This window comes from Passer domesticus, chromosome 23 (genome assembly GCF_036417665.1).
Source record: "Passer domesticus isolate bPasDom1 chromosome 23, bPasDom1.hap1, whole genome shotgun sequence".
Taxonomy (NCBI): Eukaryota; Metazoa; Chordata; class Aves; order Passeriformes; family Passeridae; genus Passer; species Passer domesticus.
The window spans coordinates 2,481,464-2,504,851 of NC_087496.1; the positions used below are offsets into that span (position 1 = coordinate 2,481,464).

Below are 23,388 nucleotides of genomic sequence, written 5' to 3' on the forward strand. Positions count from 1 at the left end.
GATGTGCACCTGTCTGCAGCCTCAGCACACCTCTGGGTGTGGAAAAGCAAGCCTGGACAAGCTCTCCAGATGTGCAAACTCCAGATGTGCACACCTGGAAACCACCTGGTTCTCCAGATGTGCTTGAGCATCCCTGTGCCTTCAGCTGTGTGTCGGGCTGTGACATCAGGGACCTCTCCAGCTGTTGGTCCGAATGCAGCTGCATCCCCCACACCACCCAGCCCTCCCGGCTGTGAACATCCTGGAGATCCTTGGTGCCCCAGATGTGTGTGGAAAAGCCTCCCCCCTCCCCAGCTGTGCCCCAAGTGTCCTCCAGATGTGAACGCCCTTGGGGACCCAGATGTGCAAACACATGTGGGCACACTTCAGCAGCTGCTGTGCATGCAGATGTGCATGAGGCCCCTTCTCCCTCCCAATATCCCAGATGTGCATACCCCGTCCCCCTGGTCCTCCCCCACTGCCCCTTCCCCACCTCCTCCTTTCCCCTGAGCCCCCTCCAACTTCCCCACACTCCCGATTTCCCTTTCCCCCCACTTTTACCCTATTCCAAGTGCCCCTGTAAAAAAACCCTGTAGCGAGCTCCTCCCAGGAGCGCCCCCCATAATGAACCTCCCTAACGAGTTCCCCCAGCCCCCCCTCTCCGGGTGCTCGCTCATTGCTTCCCACATCAGACCCAGCACAGTAATTAAATGGCCAATTGCTACTTACGGATTCAATGGCACCGTGTGCTGATTCCTTCGCGTTTCCCCCCTGACCCCACAAATTCAAGGCCGCTGGTGGTCCCAGCACCCCCACAGTGTCCCTCACTCACTCCAACAGCCGCATTTCCCCGGGGGCTGCGGGGTGGTGCTGCCTTTCGGGGTTCACTGAGGGGGGTCCCGAGTGGGGGGTGGCAGCAGCCCCATGTGGGGTCACGTCATTTGGGGTGAAGCCAGGGAGCTGCTGCGTCGGCTCCTTCTCCTCCCTCCAGCCCTAGGACCCCCCTTTTCCTCTGCCCCCTCAAAATTCATCCCAGTTCCACTCCACCACGAAGCCCCCACCCCACACGGGGCATCCCCCGCCTTCGTCCCCATCCCGCTCCTTGGGGACGGGGAGGGCACGCAGGGACACCCGCATCACCCCGCCCCAGCACCGCCCTGGCCGTCCCCCACCCGGGGGGCGGTGCCGCAGGCTGAGCCGAGCCGAGCTGAGCTGAGCCGAGCCGGACTGAGTCGGGCTGTGCTGAGCCGAGTCGAGCCGGGCTGAGCAGCACTGGGCTGAACCGGGCTGGACTGGGCTGAACCGGGCTGGACTGGGCTGAACTGAGCGAGACTGGGCTGAACTGAGCCAAGCCCAGCTGAGCAGAGCCGGACCGGGCTGAACTGAGCCTGAGCCCAGCCGAGCAGAGAGGAACTGAGCTGAGCCGGACCGGGCTGAACTGAACCTGAGCCCAGCCGAGCAGAACCGAACTGAGCTGAGCCGGACCGGGCTGAACTGAGCCTGAGCCCAGCCGAGCAGAACCGAACTGAGCTGAGCCGGACCGGGCTGAACTGAACCTGAGCCCAGCCGAGCAGAGCCGAACTGAGCTGAGCCGGACCGGGCTGAACTGAACCTGAGCCCAGCCGAGCAGAGAGGAACTGAGCTGAGCCGGACCGGGCTGAACTGAGCCTGAGCCCAGCCGAGCAGAACCGAACTGAGCTGAGCCGGACCGGGCTGAACTGAGCCTTAGCCCAGCCGAGCAGAACCGAACTGAGCTGAGCCGGACCGGGCTGAACTGAACCTGAGCCCAGCCGAGCAGAGCCGAACTGAGCTGAGCCGGACCGGGCTGAACTGAACCTGAGCCCAGCCGAGCAGAGAGGAACTGAGCTGAGCCGGACCGGGCTGAACTGAGCCTTAGCCCAGCCGAGCAGAGCCGAACTGAGCTGAGCCGGACCGGGCTGAGTCAGACTGGGCTGAGCCGGACCGGGTTGAACTGAGCCGGACCGGGTTGAACTGAGCCGGACCGGGTTGAACTGAGCTGGACTGGGCTGAACTGAGCCGAGCCCAGCCGAGCAGAGCCGAACTGAGCTGAGCAGGATCGGGCTGAGCCGGACCGGGCTGAGCCGGACTGGGCTGAACTGAGCCGAGCCCAGCCGAGCAGAACCGAACCGAGCTGAGCCGGATCGGGCTAAGCTGAGCCAGTCTTTGCCCTGCCGGGTGGTGTCGTGCAGAGCCGAGCCGAGCCTGGCCGATCTCAGCCGAGCCGAGCCGAGCCGGGCAGGATGCTGCGGTACCTGCTGAAGACGCTGCTGCAGATGAACCTGTTCGCCGACTCGCTGGGAGCCGAAGGCTCGAACTCCTCCTCGCTGCTGCTCGGCATCAACCGCTCCATCGCCGCGCTGCCCCTGCCCGATCCCAGCCCCGGGAACGGTACGTGCCCCCCGCCCCTTCCCCGTCCCGCAGTTCCTGCTCCTGCTCCAGCCGGGATGCTGGAAGCAGCCCGCAGACCCAGCCCCGGCTGGGACCCCGCCAGCACCGACACTGGATTCCCAAGCTGTCCCCTTGTCCCCAAACCGGGACCTGCCCCATGTCACAGCTGCAGAACTGACCCAGTGTCCCCACACCGGCCCCGTGTCCCCATTCTGGGACCAGCTCCCTGTTCCCAGACCAACTCCCGGGAGGGGTGTGGTGTCCTTAGATCGTCTCCACAGCCCCAAAGCGAGACCAGCCCGCTCTCCCCCAGGCAGGACTGTCCTGGTGTTGCCAAACTAGCCCCGTGTTCCCAAATGCTGAACTGCAAGCAGCTCCCTGTTCCCAAACTGTCCCGTGTTCCTCATCAGCTGCCAGACCGTGAGCTGGGACAGACACCAAATTGTCCCCATGTCCCCAGACCAGTCCCCAGACCCCAAACCAGGGGCAACTCGGTGTCCTCAAACAGCCTTCATGTGCCCACATCCATGCCCAGTTTCCAAACCAGGACCAGCCCTGTGTCCCAAACCTGTCCCAGTGTGCCCAAACCAACTCCCAGACAAATCTAGGAGAGACTCCATGTCTCCAAACCAGTCCTGTGTCCCCAAGGCAATCCCCAGACTACCAACTGGGACTGGCTCTGTGTTCCCAAACTATCTCTACATTCCTAAACCATCCCAGCGTCCTGCAGCCAGCTCCGTGTGCCCTGATCCTCCCCATGTCCCCAAACCAGCTCCATCACCCCTGTCTGGGACAGAGTGGGGTGAAGGAGAGGCTGTCTGACTGAATTTTGTCTCAGTTTTGAGCTTCTCCCCTCTTCTGTCCCCCTCCAGCTGGCGCTGGGTGGCTGGGGAGGGGGCGGGGGTGTCCCCAAACCTCGTGGGAGCCCCTGCCCCTGCACAGCCAGCCGGGCACAGGAGGGGGCCTGCCCTGACCCCCTGCTTGTCCCAATTAGTCACCGGGCCAGCTGCGGCCCCCTCGGTCCCCGCTGTGCCCCCCGGGGTACCCAGTGCCCTGCAGCATCGCTTCCGTCCCCATGGCAGCCACATCCCGTCCCCATGGCAACCCCCTGGGCACCCCAAACTGCAGCCCCTGTGCCCGCATCCTGCCCAGGCTGTGGGGGAGCAGGGGAAGGGTGTGTGCCAGTGGGAGACGTGTGTGGGGTGTGTGTGTGTGCGTGTGCGTGTGTGTGCATGTGTGCCTTTATGGGCAGTGTGCATGTGCGTGCAGTGTGCATGTGTGTGCATACATGTGCATGTCTGTACAGTGTGCATGTGTGTATATGTGTGTGTTTATGGGCAGTATGCATGCATGTGCATGCAAGTGCATGTCTGTACATTGTGCAGGTATTTGCATGTCTGTGCAGTGTGCATGTGCATGCAGCAATGTGGGTAAGCATCAGCTCATGGCCCCACCTGAGCGTGTGTGGATGTGCATGGATGTTCATGGATGTGCATGGACCCTCATGCCCCTCTGTGTGCCCCAGTGCATGTGCAGCATGTGTGTGCATGAGCACCCCTGTGTGATGTGCATGTGTGCATGCACCTCTGCATGCCTGAACACACACACACACGTGTGTGTAAGGACATCTCCCACCTGAACACATGCATGTGTGCAGATGTCTGCATGTGTGCATGTACACCCTGCATGAATGCACACACACGCATCTGTGCATGTCAGGGGCATGCACACCCCTGCCTGAATGCGCATGTGTGCATGTGTGTGTGAAAGTGCAAGCATGTGTGCACACATGCACGTGTGTGTAATGCATATGTGTGGCTGGGCATGCAGGGGTGAGTGCCTGTGCCACTGGGCCAGCAGTGGCACTTGGGGACCGAACCACCAAGACAGCCCAGGTGGTGCTGGGGACACACGCAGTTCAGCCCAGCTGGCCCCAGCATTAATGAGCATTAATTATCCTGGCATTAATGGCCATCGATTAATTCCCATGCCCTACTGGGGTTGTTTTTTTTCTGGAACAGCCCCACAACCCCAATATGGGGCTTTTTAAAACTTAAAATGAAGCATTTTCTGCAGCCCAGAATGACCAGCTCTGCTACAGAAAGTCAGCACTTGCAGCTAATGGAAAAACCCCATTTTGGGGAGAATCTAGTCCCAACCCCATTTCTTCAGGGTGGAAACTGGGTGGAAAAGGCCATTACTGGGAGCAAAGCTGCTTTGTCCCACTGGCCTTGCCTGACACCCTCCTGATCCAGTCTTAAACTGCACCAAGGGAAATACAGGCTGGATATCAGGAAGAAGTTTTTTCACAGAAAGAGTGATAAAGTTGTGGAATGGCTGCCCAGGGAGGTGGTGCAGTCACCATCCCTGGGTGTGTTTAACAAAGCCTGGATGTGGCACTGGGTGCCAGGGTTGAGTTGAGCTGTTGGGGCTGGGCTGGACTCGATGAGCTTGAAAGTCTCTCCCAACCTGGTGATTCTGTGAATTCCATGATCCTGTGAATTCTGTGATCCTCGGAATTCTGTGATCCTGTGATCCTCTGAATTCTGTGATCCTGTGATTCTGTGATCCTGTGATGCTCGGAATTCTGTGATCCTGTGATTCTGGGATCCTGTGAATTCTGTGACCCTGTGATCCTCGGAATTCTGTGATGCTCTGAGTCCTGTGGTCCTGCTCCCTCCCGTCAGCACCACCCTGGGACGTGCTGGGCTGGGACCCGGCCACACTTCATCTCTCCCCTCGTGCCTTCCAAGCAAAGCAGGGCCGGGAGAGCGCCGCACAAGCCGAGGATGCTCAGCCCCCAAACCCTCCCCACCCCTCCCGGTTGTCCTGCAGGATCCCACAGCCCGCTGGAGGACACGGCTCCCCGCATCGTGGAGCACCCCACGGATGTGCTGGTGTCCCGGGGCGAGCCGGCCACGCTGAGCTGCAAGGCCGAGGGGCGGCCGGCGCCGGTGGTGGAGTGGTACAAGGACGGGGAGCGGGTGGAGACGGACCGGGAGGATCCGCGCTCCCACCGCACGCTCCTCCCGGGCGGCTCCCTCTTCTTCCTCCGCATCCTGCACGGCAGGCGGGGGAAGCCCGACGAGGGGGTTTATGTCTGCGTGGCCAGGAATTACCTGGGGGAGGCCACCAGCCGGAATGCTTCCCTGGAGGTGGCCGGTGAGTCCCGAGGGGGTCGGGAGGATGGGAAATTTGGGGTTCTGGTGTCACCCCTAAGCCCAGCCTGCTCCGGTGGGATGAGGGGCTTTCACATCCCCAGGCCTCTGTTGCCAAGTGAAGAGGGGAAAATAAACGAAAATAGGAAAATAATTATAAATAAATAAAGCGAAAATAAAAGAAATTAAAAGTGAGAAATATTGGAAATAAATGAAACTAAGTGAAAACGAATGATAAAAGAAAACAAGTGAAAATTAATGAAAATAAAAGTAAGGAAGGGAAAATGAATGTAAATAACAGAAAATAAATTAAAACATGGAAAAGTTGGAAAAGTGGAAACAACTGAAAGTAAGTGAAATAAATGAAAAAACAACTGCAAATTAATGAAGAGAAATAATGAAAAAACGGAAAATAATTGGAAATAAATGAAAATTACTGCAAAGGAGTGAAAATAAATGAAAGCATGGTAAAAGAAATTAAAAGATGTGAATATAATTGGAAATACATGAAAGTAAATGAGAACAAATGAAAATATTTGAAAGCACTTGAAAATCAAGTAAAATCAATGGAGATAAATGAAAGTGTGTTAAAGGCAATTCAGCCCCCTGGGCCGGGCAGCTGAGGCCGCTGTGTCCCCGCAGTGCTGCGGGACGATTTCCGACAGCCCCCAGGGGACGTGGTGGTGGCGGCGGGAGAACCGGCCGTGCTGGAGTGCGTCCCGCCCCGCGGGCACCCCGAGCCCAGCGTGTCCTGGAAGAAAAACGGAGTCCGGGTCAGCGACAAGGACGAGCGCCTGACGGTGAGAGGGGCCAAAGGGGATGTGAGGGCGATGGGGAATGCCCTGGGGACACAGGACGTGATGGGGGGTGTGACACGGACGGGGTGCAGCGAGGATCTGGAATGTGGTGGGGATGGGGGACGCAGAAGAGAGTTGTGTCATGGACATGGGATGAGATGGGATGTAGGATGGGATAGGGATATGGGATGCATCAGAGATTTGGGGAGCAATGGAAGCATGGGGTGTGATGACAGTGTGGGTGCAACTGTGAGATGCAGTGGGGATGCAGGATGTGATGGGGATGCAGAATGCAGTCAGGATGAGAGATGCAATGAGGATTTGGGATGTGGTGGGGATATGGGATGCAATGGGGATGCAGAATTTGATAGGGATGGGAGATGTGTGAGTATGCAATGAGGACGTGGGATGTCATGGAGATACGGGATGCAGTGGGGGGCAGGATGCAGTGGGGATGTGGGATGCGATGGGGATGTGGGATGTGACGGGGATGTGGGAAGTGATGGGGATTGGGATGTGATGGGGATGTGGGATGTGATGGGGATTGGGATGTGATGGGGATGTGGGAAGTGATGGGGATGTGGGATGTGATGGGGATGTGGGAAGTGATGGGGATTGGGATGTGATGGGGATGTGGGAAGTGATGGGGATTGGGATGTGATGGGGATTGGGATGTGATGGGGATTGGGATGTGATGGGGATGTGGGAAGTGATGGGGATGTGGGATGTGATGGGGATGTGGGAAGTGATGGGGATTGGGATGTGATGGGGATTGGGATGTGATGGGGATGTGGGATGAGCTGTTCTCCCTGCAGATCCGTGGTGGGAAGCTGATGGTGGCCAGCACTCACAAGAGCGATGCTGGCGTCTATGTCTGCGTGGCCACCAACGTGGTGGGGGAGAGGGACAGCGAGCCGGCCGAGCTGGTGGTCTTTGGTACGTGGGGATTGAATGTTTGGGGTGTCGGGGAGGGGGGTGCTGTCCTGCTGGGACTGACAGCCACCCCGCAGAGCGCCCAGTATTTGGCAAGAGGCCCCACAACCAGGTGGTGCTGGTGGAGGGGACGGCGGAGTTTGCCTGCGAGGTGATGGGGGATCCGCAGCCGGCGGCACGCTGGCGCAAGGAGGAGGGTGAAATGCCACTGGGAAGGTGAGTAGGGGTTAAGGGGGGTGGCTCAGGGACACCAAGGCCAGCCAGGGTTCTGTGGTGCAGCTGGGCGGCATCAGTGTGTGCCAGCCTGGCGTGCTTGGAGCACCTGGCATCCTCATGGCATCAAGTAATTGCATCCCATAACCTCAGCACATCCTGCATCCCTACTGCATTCCACATTCCCGTTGAGTCACATCTCCATCACATTCCACATCCCCCTTTGCAACTCAAATCCTCATTGCATCCCACACTCTTATTGCATCCCAAATCCCAATCACATCCCATATCCTCACCACAGCCCACATCCCCATCACATTCCACATCCCCATCACATCCCACATCCCATTGCATCCCACATCCCTATCACATTCCACATCCCCATCACATTCCACATCCCCATCACTTCCCACATCCGCATCACATCCCACATCCCCATCACATTCCACATCTCCACCACATTTTCCATCCCTACCACATCTCCCATTTTCCTGCATCCCAGATTTCCGCTGTACCCATCACATCCCACATTCCCATCCCATCCCATCCTCCATCCCCACGCCATCCCCACGCCACGGCACCTTACGCCCTGCTGGTGCCCCAGCACGCTGCTGGTGCCACAGCCTCGCGGGGTTCCCCCAGGTGGGAGGTGCTGCCAGACAACACCCTGCGGATCAGGCGGCTGCAGGTGGAGGATGAGGGCACCTACACCTGCGTGGCTGATAACAGCGTGGGCAGGTCGGAGGCATCGGGCACCCTCACTGTGCACGGTAAGGGGAGCCCTGGGGAGCACCCTTGGGTGCTGTGGAGTGCCCAGACAAGCCCCTGTCTCTCCCCACACTGCTGCAGTGCCCCCCCAGCTCGTCACTGGGCCCCACGACCAAGCTGTCACCCCTGGCCAGAGCGTGACCTTCCAGTGCCAGAGCAAGGGCAACCCACCACCTGCTGTCTTCTGGCAGAAGGAGGGGAGCCAGGTCTGTCTCCTTCCCTCATCCTTGACCCCACACTCAATCATAGCCACATCCTCATCCCAATCCCATCACCATTTCCATTCCATCATAATCCCCATCCCAGTTCCCACTCCATCCTCATCTCATCTCCATCCCAATCTCATACCATCTCAACCTCACACCAGTACCAATCTTCATCCGTGCCTGTCCTCATCACCATCCCATCACAGTCTTTATAACATCCTCGTCCCCATTCCATTCCCTTCACAATCCCCATCCCATCCCATCGCATCCCATCGCATCCCATCGCATCGCATCCCATCCCATCCCATCCCATCCCATCCCATCCCATCCCATCCCATCCCATCCCATCCCATCCCATCCCATCCCATCCCATCCCAGTCCCCAACCTCATTGCCATTCCCACCCCTAACCCTGTCCTCACCTCATCCCCCATCTCCCCACTGATCCCACTCCCTGTCAGACCCTGCTGTTCCCGGGCCAGCCCCCAGCCCCTCCTGGCCGTGTCTGGGTGAGCCCCAGCGGTGCTTTGACCATCGTCAGCGTCCAGCCCAGCGATGCCGGCCACTACCTGTGCCAGGCCATCAGCGTGGCCGGCAGCGTCCTGGCCAGGGCAGGCCTGCAGGTGACAGGGGGTAAGTCCAGTGCCAGTGGAGAGCTGGCACATTCAGTACGAGTGGCACCCATCCCACCACCCAGCAATTCCCGATTTGGTCCCTGCAGCACCCGCTGAACTGCAGCCGCCGGTGCTCAGCCTGCTTCCCACGAACCGGACGGTGCTGCCAGTGGGGGGCACAGCGCGGCTGCCTTGTGGGGAGGGGACCCACGACCCTCCGGGCAGCGTGGGGTGGCTGAAGGATGGCAGTGCCCTGGTAGGTGTCCAGCCCCGTGCCAGCCTGCTGGAGAACGGCACCCTGCAGATCACCGGCCTCCGGGTGAGCCGACCCCGGCAGGGGCACCCATGGGGTACTGCAGGGAGGGAGGGGCAGTGGCTGCCAGGGGTGGAGCAAAGGGAGATGGATGCTCATGGTGGTGGGTGCAAGCAGTGCTGGGGCTCAGGGTGGTGGGTACAGAGCGTGGTGGGTGCTCAGGGTGGTGGGTACAAATCCTGGTGGGTGCTCAGGGTGGTGGGTACAGAGCATGGTGGGTGCTCAAGGTGGTGGGTGCAAGCAGTGCTGGGGCTCAGGGTGGTGGGTGCAAGCAGTGCTGGGGCTCAGGGTGGTGGGTGCAAGCAGTGCTGGGGCTCAGGGTGGTGGGTACAGAGGATGGTGTGTGCCCAGGGTGGTGGCTACAAAGCCTGGTGTGTGCTCAGGGTGGTGGGTACGACCAGTGCTGGGGCTCAGGGTGGTTGGTACAAAGTGTGGTGGGTGCTCAGGGTGGTGGGTACAGAGCATGGTGGGTGCTCAGGGTGGTGGGTGCGACCAGTGCTGGGGCTCAGGGTGGTTGGTACAAAGTGTGGTGGGTGCTCAGGGTGGTGGGTACAAAGCGTGGTGGGTGCTCAGGGTGGTGGGTGCTGAGGTGATGGGTGCTCAGGGTGATGGGGCAGGAGATCTTCCCCCTGCAGGTGAGAGACTCCGGGCTCTACAGTTGTGTGGCCACCAGCCCAGCGGGCGAGACACGCTGGGGCATCTCCTTGGAGGTACAAGGTGGGTCATGGAGATCTCACTGCAACGGGGACACCGTGGCACTGGGAACAAAGCCACCCCAGACCTCCATGCATCTCCCTGCAGGTGATGAATCCGACCTCTCCCTGCCTTCCCCTGCACCCGATCTCCTCCCTGGGCCACCTTCCACCCCTGTGGTCACCAACGTTACCAAAAGCAGTGTCACCCTGAGCTGGAAAGGGAACGAGGACAGTGGTGCCACCGATGTCACCTCTTACATAGTGGAGGCTTTCAGGTATCACACAAGCCTCTTCTCTGGCTGCAGGGATGGTGTGGTGGCCCTGTCATGAGTCACCTCTGTCCCCTGGCAGCCAGGCAGTGGGTGGCCCGTGGCAGACAGTGGCAGCTGGTGTGGAGAGTGAGACCCACACAGTGACCGGCCTTGTCCCTGACACTGTCTACCTGTTCCTGGTGCGGGCGGTCAATGCCCACGGGCTCAGTGACCCCAGCGGCGTCTCGGAGCCTGTGCGCACCCAAGGTGAGACCCAGCAGTGACATCAGTGGAGGTGCCCACAAACCCCCCACCCTTGGGTCCGTTTCCACAATGGAGGTGCCCGTGCACCCAAAATCTTTGGGTCCATCCTTGCCCAGTGGAGTTTCCCATGGGTATGTGCTGTCACCACGGCTCCTTCCCTTGGTGACACCAGTGGAGATATGCATGGACCCTCTACCCTCTCATGTTTGCAGCAGACACCAACCCCACGCAGCAAGGGCTGGACCCTGAGCAGGTGCAGCAGGAGCTGGCACGGGTGGCTGTGCACCTGAAGGAACCCGTGGTGCTGCCACTGGGCACCGTCCACCTCTCCTGGACCGTGAGTGCCGAGCCTCCCTACCGGTCCAGGGCTCCCAGTGTCGATGATCCCCCCATCCCGCCTTCCCTCGGGTCCCCAGGTGGAGCACCAGGCACCCTTCCTTCAGGGCTACCGGGTGCTGTACCGGCAGCGCGGCGGGCGCTGGGAGGAGGCACAGACAGCGTGGGCACCAGGGGAGCAGGGGGCCCTGCTCACCGGGCTGCGCCGGGGCCAGGACTACGAGGTCAAGGTCCGACCCTATTTTCACCACCTCCATGGTCCCGACAGCGCTGTGCGGGCTCTGCGCACCCCTGAAGCGGGTGAGTGCCATGGAGGGGATAGCGAGGGTCCCTGGATACAACCTGGAGGTGATACCCCATGTGTCCTGCACCGGCAGCCCCCAGTGCCCCACCACGAGCTGTCAGTGTGGCTGGGAACGGTACCAGTGTCCGCATCTCGTGGCAGCCACCGCCTCTGGCAGAGCAGAATGGGGTCATCCGTGATTACCGGGTAAGTGGACAGCAGCAGGCGTGTGGCAGCTCCCCTCTGTCCACTCATGACACCATGTCATGGCGTTCTTATGGGTGTTCCCCATCTTTTCCTCCTGGTCCCCACCAGATTTGGTGCTTGGGCAATGAGAGCCGCTTCCACATCAACCAGAGCGTGGAGGGGACAGTGCTGGCGACAGTGTTGCAGGGACTCGTCCCCGGGGTCCCTTATCGTGCTGAGGTTGCTGCTGCCACCAGTGCTGGTGTGGGTGCCCGCAGTGCCCCTGTCCCCATCCACATCGGTGAGTCCCTCATTGTCACAACTGGCACCCATGGGTGGGGCACGATGGGGTCACGCACTGCGGTGCTGGGCATGGCTCCCTGGCACCCCGCCGGTGTGTCCCTCTTTCCCGTGTCGCTTGCAGCCCCCCTGGTGGAGCCAGCAGCTGGGAGCAGCTTGACAGAGCATTTGGCAGAGGTGGCCAGGCAGCCAGCCTTCATTGCCGGCGTCGGTGGCGCTTGCTGGGTCATCCTCGCCGCCTTTGCTGCCTGGCTCTACAGCCGCCGCCGCAGGAAGAAGGAGCTCAGCCACTTCACCGGTACAGGGGGGTGCTGCCCCTGGGACCCCTGACCCTTCACCCCTCTCCCATCAGCCACCCACCGTCCCTCTCTTTGCAGCATCCTTTGCCTACACGCCCACCGGTAAGCCCACGAGCGCTGCGGGGTCCCAGTACGGCCTCTCGCTGCCCTCACCCCCGTCTCTCTCCACAGTCGCCTTCCCAGCTCCAGTGCGCAGCACCCCCAGGTAAGCCCCCGGCCCCCTGCCCTCCCCAGGAGCCCCAGGGCTGACCACCAGCATTCCTTCACCCCGTCCCCCTGCAGGGCAGCTGCTGGCGGTGGTTACCCATGGCTGGTGGATGCGTGGCGTGGTGGCAGCACAGCCAGTTCTGCCGGGTGTTTGGGGTCCACTGAGAGATACTACAATGGTGAGGGGTCAGCGTGGGGCTGGGTGGCTCTTGAGGGGGTCACGATCAGCCCTGATGGTGCTGGTCACCCTCTGCAGACGCTGGCATCACCCGTTACATCGCCCAGACGGAGCAGTTTGGAGCGGGGGCTGCCGAGGGGCCGGTTTACAGCACCATCGAGGTTGACAGTGAGGAGCTCTGCACTTTCCCCCGTCCCTTCTCACAGTATGGGACCTCCTACCCTGAGGGGGCTTCCCAGCCAGTGGATGCTGCAGCCTCCCAGGTGCCCCGTGGCCGGGCTGAGCACGGTAGGGTGGTCGGAAGGGTGGGGGCACACGTGGGTGCTCGTGGTGCGGTGCCCTCCCCACAGCCCCCCCAGCATCCCTCCTTGGCACAGGGGCCAGAGCAAAGCTGGGGCAAGCAGTGAAGCCGCCGGCAGTGAGCTGGACAGAGCTGCTGCCCCCACCGCCCTCAGCCAGTGAGCTCAGCCAGTGTGCCCAGGAGGAGGAGAAGGAGGAGGAAGAGGAGGATGAAGAAGAAGAGGCAGCCAGAGGGTGAGTGTGGGGGCTTGGGGGCTGGACATGCTGCCCCCAGCAGCTACCTGGTGGTCTCCACCCTGCAGGTTGAGGATGGAGGTGTGGTACCCTGGTGAGGACATGCCCTGTGCCACTGCTGCATCCTCACCCACGTCCTCGTCCGGCTGCCGTTCCACCGCCACGCTGACGCCGTCACCTCGCACCACCGAGGACATCCCTCGCCTCCGCGACTTCGATAGCTCCCTCCTGCCCCGGTAGGAGATGGGCCTTGCTTGGCATGGCCATGCCATTGGGGTCTGGATGTCCCATCGAGGTCCAGATGTCCCACCATGGCCTGGGTGTTCCATTGCAATCCAGCCACGTTGTCACTGCCCAGCTCTGCCATGCCATCATGGTCCAACTGTGTCATTAGGGTCCAGGTGTCTCATTGGGGGCCAGATGTTCTGTTGGGGTCAAGATGCCTCCCCATGGTCCAGCTGCTCCATCACAACCCAGCCATTTTGTCACCATTTGGCTCTGCCGTGCTGTCATAGTCCAGCCATGCTGCTGAGGTCCAGATATGTCATCTGAGCTCCAGGCGTCCCATTGAGCTCTGGATGTCATGCCCAGTCATGTTTACATGATCCACTTCCACTCTCCCACCACAGTCTGGCCTTGCCACTGGACTCTGGATCAGGCTCTGGATGTCCCACCATGCCCGGGGTGTCCCATCACAATCCAGCCACTCTGTCATGATCTGGCTGCTGTGCCACCATGGTCTGACCATGCCATTGGGGTTTGGATGCCCCAATGGAGTCTGGATGTCCTGCCATGGTCCAGGCATCTCTTTGTGATCCATCCATGGTGCCACCATCCACCCCTGCTCTCCAGCTGTGCTCTGGCCATGCTGTCATGACACATCCATGACATTGAGGGTGACTGGGGCATTGCAATACAGCTGCACCATCACGAGACAGGTGGGGCCATCATCATCCAGCTGTGCCCAGCTGTGCCATGATCCACCTGTGCCACACAGTGCTGGTGTGTCACTGCACTCCAGCTGTGCAGCTGCAATCAAGCTCCATGGTGCAATCCAGCTGTGCTATGACCCAGCTGGGCAGCTGCAACCGAGCTGCATGGCTGCAATTCAGATGTGCTATGATGTACGTGTGTCAAGATTTAGCTGTGCAGCTGCATTCTGCCAGTGTGCTTGCAATCCAGATGTGTGGTGGTCCAGCTGTGCCACTGCAGTCCAGCTGTGTGGCTGTAACCCGGCTGAGCAGCCTCTATCCAGCTGTGCTCCAGATGTGCCACTGCAGGCCAGCTGTGCTATCACAGCCTTGCCAGGCTGTGGTGCTCCACCCTGGCTGAGCCACTGCGCTCATCCAGCTCCCCTTTGCCCCCCAGCTGTGATCCAGCTGTGGCTCTTCTACCCAGCTGTGGCGCTTCAGCCCACCTCCACCACTGCCACCCAGCTGTGACAGTACCAATGGCTTCTCGTGGCTCTGGCACAGCTCCGGAGGGCTTGTGCCAGCACGGTGGTGGCCACTGAGCCCCCATGCCACTCCCCCCACCCTTCACTCCCCCCCCTCTTTGCCAGGAGACCCCCCCACGGTGTCAGCACCCCCCCGCAGGCACCCAGCCCCTCGGTGACGCCGGATGCCAGCGAGGGCCACCCACCCCGAGCCCTCTGCCCTCCTGGCACAGGTGAGCCCCGAGGGCCACTCCGGGTGGGTGCGGGCCTCACTGGCTGTGGGGGGGCTGACGCTGCCATCCCCCCTCCCCACAGGGAAAACCCGCGGGGTGATCTCCAAAAGTCGCCTGAAGCCCAAATGCAGTCGCTACCGCCGGGAAAAGCAGACGGGAGGTGAGCGGGAGGAAAACCCCAGGGCGTTCGGGATGCTCAGGGGGGCTGAGCCCTCTCCTCCCTCTGTGCCGCAGAGCTGCCGCCGCCGCCGCTGCCGCCGCCAGGCGAGAGCCCCGGGCCCGCTGCGGGGCTGGAGCCGAGCGGGGCTGAGCGCAGGGCGATCCCCCGCCCGCCCCGCGGGGGTAAGGCAGCGCCGCGCACCGCGCCCGGGGCCGGGGTCCCCGCCCAGCCCCAGCCGTGTCCCTCCCCTGCAGATGAGGTCGGCCCCTGCAGCAGAGCCTCGGGCAGACACCGCGGGCAGGTGTCCGGCAGCTGCTCCACCACCGGCAGCGTCTCGTCCCGCGGCTCCAGCGGCTCCCGCGGGCACGGCTCGGGGCGCAGCCGGACCCCCGGGGACCGCGGCGAGGGCACCGGGCACGGCCGCCGCCCCGGGGCCCCGCTCCCCTGCCCGCCGCAGGAGAAGCGATAAGAGCGGGGGCGAGTCGGTGACAGAGTGGGGGACGTGGGGACGGGAACACAGGGACACGGAGGGATGCTCTTTAATTTCGGAGTGGTTCCATGGAAATAGGGCTGCACAGAGGTCGTGGCCAGTGGGCGTCAGAGTGAGGGGGGGCACGGATTCTTGGGGTGGGGCAAGGAATTCACAAGGAATGAGGACCCTGGGGAGGGACAAGGATGCACAGGAGTGACAAGGAAGTTGCTCAAGGAAGGACATGAACCCTGGGGACAGAAACAGTTGGGACAGATAGGCAGAAGAGGGATGAGGGTGCTGGGGAGGGATGAGGAAGATGCTTAAGTGGGGAAGAATCCTGGAGACAAGGACAGCTGGGAGGGACAAGGATGCTGGGAAAGGACAAGGACGTCTGAGAGGGATGAGGTGATTGAAAGGGAAGGGGACACTTGGTAGGGGACAAAATTACATGAGGGGGACAAGGACACAGCAGATGGATGAGGGTGCTGGTGAGGGACAAGGAAGGGTGGGGGACAAGGATGCCTGGAGGAAAGAGGACATGCAGGAAGGACAAGGATTTCCAGGGGATTGGAGATTGCTGAGGGGGAAGAGAAAAACAAGATTGCTTGTGAGGGACAAGGACGGTAGTAAGGGACAAGGAGGATGGCTGTAGGGGAATGAGGACAGTGGGGACACTTGGCATGAGGGACAAAACAACTGATGAAGGATGAGGACACTCAGGAGGGCTGAGAAGCCTGGGAATGAGGATGATTAGGAGGGACAAGGATGTTTAGAGGGAGCCCAAGGCCACTCAGGTGGCTTGGGAGGGATGAGAACATTTGGGAGAGACAATGATAGAAAAGGTGGGACAAGGGTGCTGAGGAAGGACATGAACTATCAGAGATCACAAGGACAGTTGGGAGCAATGGGAATAGTCAGTGGGAATGGGGATGGTCAAGGGGGTCAACAACCCTGGGGAGAGACGTGGACACAGGGTGGACAACAGTGCTTGGGCTGGAGAAGGATAGGTGGGATGAGGATGCTGGAGAAGGAGCAGGACACTGAGGGAGGACAAGGACACTTAGAGGGATGCAGACTCTTGGGGAAGATGAGGATGCTGGGAAGAAATGAGGAATTTGGGATGGGGACACTGTGGAAGAAGGAGGACACTTGGGAAGGACAAGAATGCTGAATAAGGAGGGACACCCACCCACCTAGGTGCCACCCACCCACCCTTTGTGGGTAGCTTGTCCTAGTAAAGAGCCCCTTTTTGGGGAGCTGCCTAATAAAGCTGGATTTTAGCTGAGCCAAGGGGTCTGGCCTTGCTGTGTCCTGTGCCCTGGGGACTGCCACGCTCCTGTCCCTTCTGTCCGCAGCTCACCACCTTCCCTGGCCCAGGGGCTGCCAATCCCTGACCCTTGGCCACCTGGAAAGCAAAGGAAGCATTTTCCAACAGCCTGCAACACCTCAGCACCCCCAGCGCCCACCACCCTGGCACTGAGGCACCGCGCACCATTCTGTGAGCGACTGTTCACAGCTGCCTCTGTCCTGGCTCTCTGTGGGGCCTCCAGCATTGCCCACCAGTCCCAGGTGGCAGAGTGGACTCCGGGTGGGAAGACCTGCTCCAGGGGTGATGGTGGTGGTGAGGGACCTGCAGGGAAGAAGGCAAGAGCGGGTGGCATCACCACGGTGTCCCAATGGAGCCATCTTCCTTGAGGAGGTGACAATTCTCAGGGTCAGAGTGGGGGTCCAGGGACCTCCACTCACCCCCATAGGCGCCGTCGGTGTCCTCAAGGCTGTAGGAGAGGCCATCGACAGCCACGGCCAGAGCCCGGGCGAAGCTGGCGTCCAGCAGGAAGGAGCCGTCGCAGGAGCTCACCAAGCTGCAGCGGGTGCTGGCAAAGTTGTCCTCTGACACAGACCCCCAGCCGTTCAGCAGCGACCCTCCTGGCGAGCCCCTCGTTGCTGTACGCTCCTCCTCCTCCTCTTCCTCCTCCTCTTCCTCCTCCTCCTCACCTAGCTCAGAGGCTGGTGGCCCGCAGATGTAGCCGTAGGTGTGTGGTGGTGAGAAGGAGCGTGGCGTGGCCGGTGCCGGGGGTCTGTGGGGACACAGTGGGGGTACTGCTGGCACCAGGGGATGCAGCACTCATGGCAGTGTCCCAGGGGATGGGGAGTACCTGCAGCAGGGAGTGTCCTGCTCCATCTCCAGGACCTCAGCCACCTGCTGTTGTGTGAGGACCCCGTCACTGAATGCCGGCGAGAGGCGCCCGGTGGCTAGGGACATGTCCTTGGTGTACCTGGTAGCCAGGAATGTGTCCCTTGAGTGCCTGGCCTCCAGTGACACATTCCAGGTGTGGCTGGTGGCTGGGGACAAGTCCTTGGGATACCTGATGTCCAAGAACATGTCCTTCTGGTGACCAGTGACTGGAGACACCTCTCTGGGATGCCTGGTGGCTGGAGATGTGTCCCTGGGGTGCCTTATTGCTGGTGACATGTTTTCAGGGTACCTGCTGCACAGGGACACATCCCTTGTGTGCATGGTCACCAGTGGTGGGTCCCTGGTGTTCCTGGTGGCCTGAGACATGTCCTCAGAGTACCTGGTGTCCAAGAACTTGTCCCTGTGGCGCTCGGGGACTGGTGACATCTCCTCAGGGTGCCTGGTGAGTGGGGATGTGTCCCTGGGGTGCCCAGTGGCTGGCAGTGTGTCGTTGGGATGCCTCAAGGCTGGTGACATGTTTTCAGGGGACCTGCTGCACAGGAACATGTCCCTTGAGTGCATGGTCATGAGAAATGGCTCCCTGGGGTTCTTGTTGGCTGGGGACAGGTCCTTGGCATACCTGGAGGCCAGGAACTTGTCCCTGCAGTGTCTAGTGGCTGGTGACATCTCCTTGGGGACCCTCATGCTTGGTGACATCTCCTTGGGGAGCCTCGTGCCTGGGGATGTGTCCTTTGGGTGCCTGCTGGCTGGGGACACGTCCTTGGGCTGCCTGGTGGATGGTGAGATGTCCCTCTGGCACTTGGCTATGGGTAATGGGTCTCTGGGGCACCTGGTGACCACGGAGGTGTCCTCAGGCTGCCTGGTGGCCAAGACTGTGTCCCTCTGGTGCTTGGCTGCTGGTGATGGATCCTTGTGGTGCCTGGTGGCTGGTGACATGTTCCTGGGGGTCCTGACTGAGGACACATCCTTAGGATGCCTGCTGTCCAGGAACAGGTCCTTAGGGTGCTCAGCGACCAAGGACATGTCCCTAGGGCTCCTGGTGGCCGGTGACACACCCCTGGGGCTCTCAGTGACTGGGGCCATGTCCCTGGGGTGCCTGGTGACCAGAGATGTGTCCCTGGGGCACACGAAGGTCGGTGACCTGCAGGTGCAAGGCACAGGCTGGGTTTTGCAGCCAGGGGTTGGGTGGCAGGGACCCACCTGGATGGGGACACGCAGACTCACCGTGTCACTGGAGGGTGCCAGGCACAGGGTGGTCTCGGGGGTGTCACCGGTGACGTGCTCACACCAGAGGCCAGTGAGGTGCTGCCCCGATGTGGTTTTGGAGAGCTGAAGACCGGCAGCCGCGGGTCCCCGCTGTCCATCACGGCAGCGGTGCTGTCACCCTCGTGTCCCCTTTGCTGAGGCTGCCTGGCTGCCAGCCCAAAATCCGTCCCCCACTCGCCCCCACTTCCAGTGGCAGGGATGTGGCCGGGGCCGGCTATGAGCAGCGGGGTGCTGTGCACTTGGTGCAGCTCTGCGAGGGGAGCGAGGGACACGGAGCCATGGGCCACCATCCTGGTGTCCCCCCCGTCCCCCCATGTGCCCCCCACACCCACCTCTCTTGCGAACACGCTCCCAGGGTGCTGGGTTTGGGGTGCTGGGCGAGGAATGCACCCCGGGGTGCCCCCCAGCGCAGCACCCCGTGTCCCCAAGGTGGGGTGGCTGTCCCCCACGGAGGCTGCTGTGGATGGGGGGCGTGGGGGGACCAAGGCTCGGCGGCTCCAGGGAGAGGGCTGGAAGAGTAAGAGAGGTCAGGGCACCCATGTGTCCCCTGTCCCCCCTGCCCTTGGGTCTGTGTGACCTCGCTGCCTGCAGACAGACAAGGGGGAGCACCAGTGTGAGGGTCCCATGGCACTGGGGGTCCCTGGCATAGGGTGGGGGTCTTGGGTACACTTTGCTGGTCCCAGAGCACTCTGTGGGGGTCCTAGGCCTGGGCTGGGGGCCCTGCTGCAGCAGGTCAGGGTTCCATGGAACTGGGTGGGGATCCAGTGGCATCATATGGGATTGGAGGGGTCCCATAGAACTGGTGGGGGTTCCATGGCAGAGAGTGGGGGCTCTGTGGCACCAGGTGGGGGTCCCAACCCTGGTGTTCATGGAGGGGTGGGGGTCCCATGGCAGTGGGAGGGGATTCCAGTCCCCCCGGGGCTCACTGGAGGGGTGGGGGTCCCATGGCAGTGGGAGGGGATTCCAGTCCCCCCGGGGCTCACTGGAGGGGTGGGGGTCCCTGCCATCACTGCCCAGGAGCCGGCTGCTGAGGCTGCTGCTGCTGCTGAGGTTTCGGGGGGCACAGCTGGGTTTCCAGGGACCACCAAGCCATGGCGAGTCACCAGCCACCAGCCTGCAGGGCAAGAGGTGCTGTCAGCGCATCAATCCCCGCCACATCAGGGATCCGCTGTGTCCCCCACCCCTTGGCCTCTCACCTGTGGCGAGCTGCGGCGTCCTGGCTGGCACGGCGCTGGCAGAGGAGGAGGAGGAGGGCGAGTAAGGCCAACCAGAGCATGGACCCAGCGGCTGCGATGACAGCAGGCTGCCGCAGTGCCTGGACCACCCTGCTGCTCCCTGCTGTCAGCCCTACGAGGGTCCCATCAGCGTCACTTCATGTCACCACCCTGACCCCCACCCGCACCCCAGCTTCTCTCCTTCTCCTACCCAGGACTCCACAGGTGGTGTTGCTGGGAACCCCCAGCCCTGCGCTGTTGAAAGCTGCCACCTGGACGCAGAATTCAGCCCCGGGGTGTGGGAGGAGGGTTTCCAGGCGGCGGGTGGCTCCGTCCACTGTCCTGTTGGTGGGATGCTGCCAGCCCTCACCCACTGACCAGACCTGGCAGGCACCAAGAGGATGTGTCCCCTTAGATGATTAGCCTTGATGGCCCCCCTGTGGATGGACCCTCTTGGATGGACTCCTTTGGATGAACTCCCTTGGATGGCACTAGGCAGATGCCTGGGAGGGACCCCACCCTGGCTGGCCCTTTTGGATGAACCCCCTCCTGGACTGACCCCTTGGATGGTGCCCCCCTTGGATAGACCCCCACCTTGGACGGGCTCCCTTTTTGGATGGATCCCCTTGGATTGACCCTCCTTGGCCAGAAGACCCCAGCCCTGCCCCCTCGCCCCACTGCCCCAAACCTGGTAGCCCCGGATGACGCCGTTGTGTGCTTCAGGAGGAGGTGGCTCCCAGCTCACGACCACGGTGCCGTTCCCTGCCTCAGCCTGGCTGACGGTGACACGCTGGGGGGCTGCACTTGGCACTGCCGGGACAGGGATGCTGAGACCCCTGGGACCCCCAGCCGACCATCCACCACCCAGACATCCCGGGGGACACACGACGCACCTTCCTCGGGTATCCAGAGGTGCCTGCTGTTGCTGTCTGAGCCCTGGCTCCCTCCGGTGTAGGGTCGGACCTTGAACTCGTACTTGTAGCCCCTGCGGAGCGCAGGGATGACGGCGCTGAGCTCTCGGCCGGCATCGTGCTGGACCCAGGAGGTGGCGACCGGGAGCAGGCTGCGGTACAGCACCACGTAGCCCACAGGCACCGGCACCGGCATCAGCATCTGAAGGAGACGGGAAGGATTCAAGCTGAGCTGGGACACGGGGATGTGTCCCGTCCCCCCTCCCCTGGGGCAGCTGATCATGGCACCAACCTGCCAGTGCAGCTGGACAGCAGCAGTGGGCAGGGCAGTGCCGTTGTCCAGGTGCAGCCGCACGGCCAGCAGGTCCCGTGGGGCAGGCTCCTGCTGGCCCGTGGCCAGCCGGTCTGTGGGACAGAAGAAGGCAAATGGCAGCACCAGGCAGGAGCAAGGATCCCAGGCACCTGCCCAGACACCTCCTCAGGTACCTGCACATGGAGATCCTCATGTCTACCTGGTTGGACTCACCCAAATGAACCCTTTTGGACAGACACCCTTTGATGGGTTTGTCTTGAACTCACCCCTCTTGGAGGGGCCCCCTTTGATGTGTTGCCCCTGAGGACATGGGATGGGATCCCATGATATACTCCTCCATGATGTCCCTTTGCATGGATATTTCTTGTTCTATCCCCCTTTAATGTACTTCCACCTTCCACAGATCCCCTTAAATGGATCCTCCTGGAGGAACCAGATTGGCTGGATCCCCTTTAGGTGGGTGATTCTGAATGAATCCCCTTGGATGGATTCCCACCTCAATGCATTTCCTTAGATGGCTCCACTTACATGGACCTTCTTGGATGGATCCTGTTGGATGGACGTGTTTAGATGGACATACCTTTGGAAGTTCTTTCTTTGATGGATCCCCTCAAACGACTCAGCTGGATGGACTTGATTTGATGGATGATGGATGATGGATGATGGACGATGGACGATGGATGATGGATGATGGACGATGGACGATGGACGATGGATGATGGATGATGGACAATGGACGATGGACAATGGATGATGGATGATGGATGATGGATGATGGATGATGGACAATGGATGTTGGACGATGGACGATGGATGTTGGATGGTGGACGATGGACGATGGACGATGGATGATGGATGATGGACAATGGATGATGGATGGACCCTATGGACAGACTGCCCTTGGTTGAACCCCAGTAGATGGACCCTGTTAGATGGATCCCCTTGCATGAACCCCAAGAAGGCCCTGGGTGCCTGTGGTGGTGGAGGTGCCACCACTGACCCTCGATGTGGAGGAAGGTGGTGGCGGCGGCGGTGCCCAGCTGGCTCTGCGCTGTGCACACGTACGCGCCGGCGTCGGCGGGCGTCACGGCGTAGAGGCGCAGAGTGTGCTCCCGGTCCACCTCGTGCCTGCGGGTCACCAGCTCTCCATCAGCCTCATCCCCACGCCAGGGATGGGCCATCTCCCCCCTGCCACCGCCTACCTGCCCCAGGGCAGGTCTCCACGCTCCTTGTGCCACTGCACCTGCGGCACGGGGTCACCTCGGGCGCTGCAACCCAGCTCCACGGTGCTGCCCGGCACCGCCACGGCGTCGCTCGGGTGCCGCACGATGCTTGGCTTCTCTGCAGGGGGACATCGAGGACGTGGCACCACGGCCGGGCGTGACGTGCCCACCCCCTGTGGGAGACCTTGGCTTACCCAGCACAGAGACGCGGGCACCCCGGCTCTCCCTCTTGCCTGCCGCGTTGGCCGCCACACAGATGTAGAGACCGGAGTCGCTCCGCTGTGCCGATGCCACCTGCAACTTCCCCTTGGTGACCGTGTACCTGCCACCTACCAAGTCCAAGGTCACCCCGTCCTTCTTCCAGGTGATGTAGGGTTCGGGGTACCCCAAGGGGGGGACACAGTCCAGCTCCACTGCTTGTCCCGCTGTGGTCACCAAATCACCCGGCTGCAGGCGGAAATTGTCCCGCAGCACTGCGGTGGGGAGGGCACACTGTGGGTGGGGGGAACAGGATTTTCTGCTGTCTCCCCACCTGCATCTCCCACCCACCAGGTGTCCTTACCAGCCGGAGTTTGGGGTGCCGTGGCCACGCTGGGGAAGCGGCAGCCTGTCGGGCGACAAGGAGTGGGGGAATGCCAGCAGGTGCCCCAGGCGGGCATGGTCTCAGGTCCGGGGCGGGGCAGGGGCAGGGTCAAGTGGATTTTGGCCCCGTGGGCCGCACTCACCTCCGCGGTGCAGGGCGGCGAGGCAGAGCCCCAGGCCCAGAGCTGTCTCCCAGCCGCCCGCCATGCCGGCCCTGGCCAGCCTTCCCGTTTCCTCCCGAAATCCCGGTTCCTCCCGCCAGCACCGGGGCTGGATCCGGCTCCGGATGGGGGGGTACAATAGCCGGATGCGGGGGCCGGGAAATGCCGAAGGGGGGGGAAGGTGACGGTGAACAAAAACATCTCAGCCATCCCGTGGCAGTGGGAGTGCCCGGCCACGGTGGCACTGGCAGCACCGGAGACAGCAGAGTGGGGGACACCAGCGGTTAATGAATTTAATT

The 23,388-nt window shown here is 61.5% G+C and overlaps 2 protein-coding genes across 3 annotated transcripts; one reads left to right on the forward strand and one right to left on the reverse strand.

Moving 5' to 3' along the window:
• Nucleotides 1-2,213: 2,213 nt before the first annotated feature.
• ROBO3 (roundabout guidance receptor 3) lies at nucleotides 2,214-15,289 on the forward strand. The gene is made up of 26 exons (XM_064397629.1): nucleotides 2,214-2,388; nucleotides 5,224-5,550; nucleotides 6,189-6,346; nucleotides 7,159-7,279; nucleotides 7,354-7,492; nucleotides 8,132-8,259; nucleotides 8,339-8,463; nucleotides 8,924-9,095; nucleotides 9,184-9,395; nucleotides 10,025-10,106; nucleotides 10,191-10,359; nucleotides 10,436-10,602; nucleotides 10,812-10,936; nucleotides 11,016-11,235; nucleotides 11,313-11,425; nucleotides 11,534-11,705; nucleotides 11,829-12,002; nucleotides 12,082-12,208; nucleotides 12,286-12,389; nucleotides 12,467-12,676; nucleotides 12,766-12,922; nucleotides 12,991-13,158; nucleotides 14,484-14,590; nucleotides 14,673-14,750; nucleotides 14,825-14,932; nucleotides 15,005-15,289. The coding sequence occupies exons 1-26, from the start codon at nucleotides 2,241-2,243 to the stop codon at nucleotides 15,217-15,219; spliced, it is 4,026 nt and encodes a 1,341-aa protein (XP_064253699.1). The 5' UTR covers nucleotides 2,214-2,240; the 3' UTR covers nucleotides 15,220-15,289.
• ROBO4 (roundabout guidance receptor 4) lies at nucleotides 15,290-23,374 on the reverse strand. 2 transcript variants are annotated; one of them, XM_064397626.1, is made up of 19 exons: nucleotides 23,072-23,268; nucleotides 22,909-22,953; nucleotides 22,541-22,819; nucleotides 22,326-22,464; nucleotides 22,124-22,251; nucleotides 21,103-21,215; nucleotides 20,793-21,012; nucleotides 20,588-20,709; nucleotides 20,111-20,282; nucleotides 19,882-20,032; nucleotides 19,669-19,799; nucleotides 19,018-19,194; nucleotides 18,644-18,935; nucleotides 18,039-18,560; nucleotides 17,799-17,951; nucleotides 17,379-17,711; nucleotides 16,969-17,300; nucleotides 16,715-16,852; nucleotides 15,290-16,627 (listed from the first exon to the last, which is right to left on the reverse strand). In XM_064397626.1, the coding sequence occupies exons 1-19, from the start codon at nucleotides 23,133-23,135 to the stop codon at nucleotides 16,500-16,502; spliced, it is 3,639 nt and encodes a 1,212-aa protein (XP_064253696.1). In that variant the 5' UTR covers nucleotides 23,136-23,268; the 3' UTR covers nucleotides 15,290-16,499. The 2 variants fall into 2 exon arrangements, with proteins under 2 accessions (XP_064253696.1, XP_064253695.1); XM_064397625.1 differs by having other exon boundaries at nucleotides 22,909-23,374.
• Nucleotides 23,375-23,388: the final 14 nt, after the last annotated feature.

Coding starts and splice junctions, on each gene's coding strand:
- ROBO3 (XM_064397629.1), top strand. CDS start 2,241: ATGCTGCGGTACCTGCTGAAGACGCTGCTGCAGATGAACCTGTTCGCC. Junction 7,280..7,353: donor GGCCGAGCTGGTGGTCTTTG/GTACGTGGGGAT, acceptor GCCACCCCGCAG/AGCGCCCAGTATTTGGCAAG. Junction 10,937..11,015: donor CCGTCCACCTCTCCTGGACC/GTGAGTGCCGAG, acceptor TCGGGTCCCCAG/GTGGAGCACCAGGCACCCTT.
- ROBO4 (XM_064397625.1), bottom strand. CDS start 23,299: ATGGCTGAGATGTTTTTGTTCACCGTCACCTTCCCCCCCCTTCGGCAT. Junction 22,465..22,540: donor TGCCCGCGTCTCTGTGCTGG/GTAAGCCAAGGT, acceptor GTCCCCCTGCAG/AGAAGCCAAGCATCGTGCGG. Junction 20,033..20,110: donor CACCACCTGTGGAGTCCTGG/GTAGGAGAAGGA, acceptor GGACCCTCGTAG/GGCTGACAGCAGGGAGCAGC.